Below are 4,286 nucleotides of genomic sequence, written 5' to 3' on the forward strand. Positions count from 1 at the left end.
TACAACGCAAAAATTGAATTACAACGCGCGTCATAAATATAATAGACCAGTGATAACATGAACATTGCTTGCATGATTTAGTAATGGGTATTTAATCCAGCGTATAATAATCTACAAACAATAGTCTTACTAAGGAGAAAATTGAGATCGATAACAAAATGAATGGTATAGCAAGTTCGCTTGTGATTAGTAATTCTTTTAGCTATCACTTTCAGCTGCGAAACTAGCAAAATAATGTACTGTATCTCAATGAATTACTTCCTATTTGTATGACCAGCAAACGAATTCATCGATCCATGAAGAATATGTACAAGAACATGGGTACTTTTTATTTTATTTTCGGTCAATTCCAGGTTATTAAGACAGTCATTGATAGACAATAATTATGTGGGCTAAAAATGCGTAGTCTTATTATGAATCAATTGTATTATATTGAAAAAATTCATTGCTAATTTATGATTCAGACTTTACGTCTACGTTCATACCATATAGTCCTTATTTTTAAATTAATTATTCATATGATGACGATCAAAATATGCAGAATATAATTTTGTTAACCATTTTAGGAATTAGCATTCAGAGACATTTATATCTGTATTTATTAAATCCTCAAATGAGTCCATTGTATCTTAATTATCCTAACTATAGGTCAGTAAGCAATAGAGCTAAAAACAGAAATTCCTTATAATGAGTCATACCACCTCCAAATTCAATAAATAACTTCGTTTATTTCTACCTATGCTCATATAAAGAAGTAAGTAAATTGATTACTAGATAGAGAGAAGAGTTAATTTATTCCTCTTAAATTCAATTCGTTGATTAAGACGTTGAGTTAAATTGCCTTTCAATTTATCAAAACCAAAAGAAAATATATTCTTTATAAGAAACTACCGCCATGAATGCTCCCGTCGTTAATACATCTAACACAACAAATAATGTATGGTACTACTTTTCTAGAACATTTTATTCTTCATCAGTATTGGCGATTGGTACCACTATTGGATTTACTGGTTTACTAACAAATTCAATCTTGCTTGTTACAATCTTGATGGTTAGAAAATTAAGAAAGTCAAGTAGAACCCTTACAAGCTTATCTTTATGTGGCATCCTGTTTGCAGCTGTTTTTATTTTACCTATACATCTATTACCACCACAACAATCTATGGCATACCTCGTTAACTACGACTTACTAGGTGCACGCTGTGGTGTATTGCTATTAATAAATATCAATTTACACCAGTGTGTACTAGGAATAGAACGATGGTTGGCTGTGGCCTCGCCATTACGCTATCGCAGATATAGAAAGAGCAAATTAGTGAATTTTACTTGCATACTCTTATGGGTTACTTCTTTAATATTAACACATTTACCACTAGCCTTTCGTTGCATTATGACCACAACTGCTTCTATTTCAGCCTTAGCTGCATCTAATGAATTGCGAGTAAAAGCTAGACGAATTGAAAAAATAAGCTTTCAAGTTATTCTATCAAGCACTTACCTAATGCTTTTAATTATTATGGTCTCGTCTTATTGCTCTACTCTAGCCAGTGTCAACTCTTCTCGCAGGAAAAACTTGTTCGTATGTTCTAAACCGAAACCGAAACATATGTCTTCCGCTAAAGCTATCCGTCAAATGACTATTGTAACTGGCACTTTTTTAATACTTTGTTCGCCTGCATTAACTATTATTATGTCTCCAATGCTAGGTAGTACCCATATTTCAAATTATACTTTCACTGTTATTTCATTTTACTTCCTGGTTTCTTATCCCTCTGCCTACCCTATTTTGTATTGTTATTACGGTAGAAATATTAAGAAAGAACTTCAAACAGCGGCAATGACCCGTAGCATTCGATCATTTAACGATAGTAAAATTCGCGATAGAACAACATCCTAAATTTCAATTAAAATATGTACTGAAACGAATTACATAATATAAGACAAAACATGTAAATCTCATCCATGATTAACATTGTTTATCATTGTTGATGTCTTGTATATAGATAATCCAATATTTTTTGTATATCAAACTGCAAATAAAAAAATCAATTACAAAACCATTTTAATTTTTCTGCTTCAGTAATTGAACTTAATGCCAAAATATTTGAATATAATTATATTTCTAAACAAAGTTTCAACAACCATTCAGCAAAAACTCATTGCGCTTCCAGTTATACCTAATGCAAATACTAGATTAGATACACGCATGCAAAGATAGTATTAGTTTAATTTTTACATTACAAATACAGCATGATATTGCTGATTTTCTAAAGTACTTTAATACGTTAAATGCATAAATTTATGTAAATTACTACAATGAGTGTACATACCCTGTACGAAAGATAGCTGACTGACAGCGTCGATTATCAAGATCGCATTTTAATATGTCGGTATTGTTGTATCGAAAGCATCATATCAAGAATGACTCAATTTATCAAAGCAAGCTACATTTAATCTTTAAGACCATAAGATTAGATAATATATATGTAATGTATATAAATTAGTTGTAATAATATTATCTGCATCCTAAAATTGTTATTTAAGCAATAGACAGCTATAACCTGCTAAAATCATTTTACTGTGAATTACTAGTAAGTCAAATGCATCGATCACAACACCGTTCTATCATCATATCAAGCTAATTAATAAATTTACCTGGATTACAGAGCATACAACTTAATACGTAAACATGAACGATATAATATAAATAGCAATTGAATTCCTTGTGAAGAAAAAACATATTTACAACTATTAGGCTTTCAGACTTACCGGCATATTAGTGATAACAAGGATATATTTCGACGTAATCCCTGTCTCACAATGATTTTAGTCCAATTTTATCTTCATTTAAATTATGATTGTCTTCTACTAATACCGAATTATCACATAACAAATTAATTAATTAATCTAGATTGTATCTATGTTTAGCTATTAGTCAATACAAGATGAATTTTATTACAGTAGCGGTATACATTAGCAATTTAATTCTTTAATAAAATCGGAAACGAAGATCAATACCTTGCCAATAAAGCGATCTTTCATTCTATTCAGCAGGCTTGAATTTAATTAAAGAACCTTTATTTCTATTTATTTACTTGTGTTATTTAAATTAATGTAACTTAGCATGTAGTTATTTCACTGAGTAGCCGTACCATTTTAAAACTACTGAAACTGTTGATAATTTTAAACATTATCTTTATCATGGAAAGAAATAAATAAACAGACGACGCCTATATTAAATTCTGGTAACAGTCTTTAAAACATACCGATATTGCCTATTCGTTTGTGCTTTGTACAAGCCTTTCAATTTATAAACAAGTCTTAAAACAGCTTTGCAACAAGATAACGTAATGTACGATCAATAAGTCAATTCCTTGAACCACGCATCTAGGAACGATATCTGCACTATCACAAACACTTTTGCTCTACTAGTAGACTACACAAAGACTTAGACGCTTCGTATTTTACGTTAAACTCTAACTTTATGAATCCACTTTATTACACGATATACTGCATTTATATACTATTCCTCAATAGTTTATGAGCATAGTTAATACAATTAACATTAGAATCATTTACTGAATTAGATATTAATTTTAGCTACTGCTCCCTTAATGCAGACAACAGCATTTACGAACATAGACATCTGATGACTAATACAGAATAGTCAGATTACGATATGTCCTATCACGGAACATTTCTACGATAATTTACAATTTATCATAACTAAGTTACAATCACAATGAGTCGAACTGTAAGTAGATGATTTGCATTCCCTATTATAACTATTAATTCAGTATGTGTACATGTGTCATTATCATAAAAAGTCAGTGCTACATTAAAACACAGTATATCCAAATTAGAAGTTAACTAATTAAGGATAGTCTAACAGAATTATCCTAACATAGATATTTCTACTCTAATGCAGTATACAACACTGTCACAGAACATAATATACAAATATCACCAGCTGGAAAAAAACCGTTGCTAAGCATATTGAGGTAGTAGCTTTTGGAATAAATAATTTTTAACAGCTTTCAATTTTAAAGGTCTAGGAAGTAGCGTAGCTCCAAGCTATTACATCAAACTTCAACTAAGAACAAACCATCATATAAGCCTAAAGCATTCCGTAAATCATTTACAAAAGTAGCTTTAACAAATTAGACTATAAAGTAAAATAATTTTTGCAAGACAGATTATATTTATATATATTTATTTAATCCTTACAATATCAAATCGCTAAGTAAATCTGTTATTACAAAAGCCCTCTTAAAACTCAAACTGTT

At 30.1% G+C, this 4,286-nt stretch overlaps 1 protein-coding gene across 1 annotated transcript; it reads right to left on the minus strand.

Moving 5' to 3' along the window:
* Positions 1-1,179: 1,179 nt before the first annotated feature.
* Positions 1,180-2,775, minus strand: TRIADDRAFT_51800 (uncharacterized protein; the record flags this gene model as incomplete). The annotated part of the gene is made up of 4 exons (XM_002108617.1): positions 1,180-1,287; positions 1,327-1,448; positions 2,656-2,722; positions 2,770-2,775. 4 exons carry the CDS (start codon positions 2,773-2,775, stop codon positions 1,180-1,182), a joined length of 303 nt encoding a protein of 100 aa, XP_002108653.1.
* Between the last annotated feature and the right edge of the window lie 1,511 nt (positions 2,776-4,286).

The sequence above is a fragment of the Trichoplax adhaerens genome, genomic scaffold (genome assembly GCF_000150275.1).
Source record: "Trichoplax adhaerens TRIADscaffold_1 genomic scaffold, whole genome shotgun sequence".
Classification (NCBI taxonomy): domain Eukaryota; kingdom Metazoa; phylum Placozoa; class Uniplacotomia; order Trichoplacea; family Trichoplacidae; genus Trichoplax; species Trichoplax adhaerens.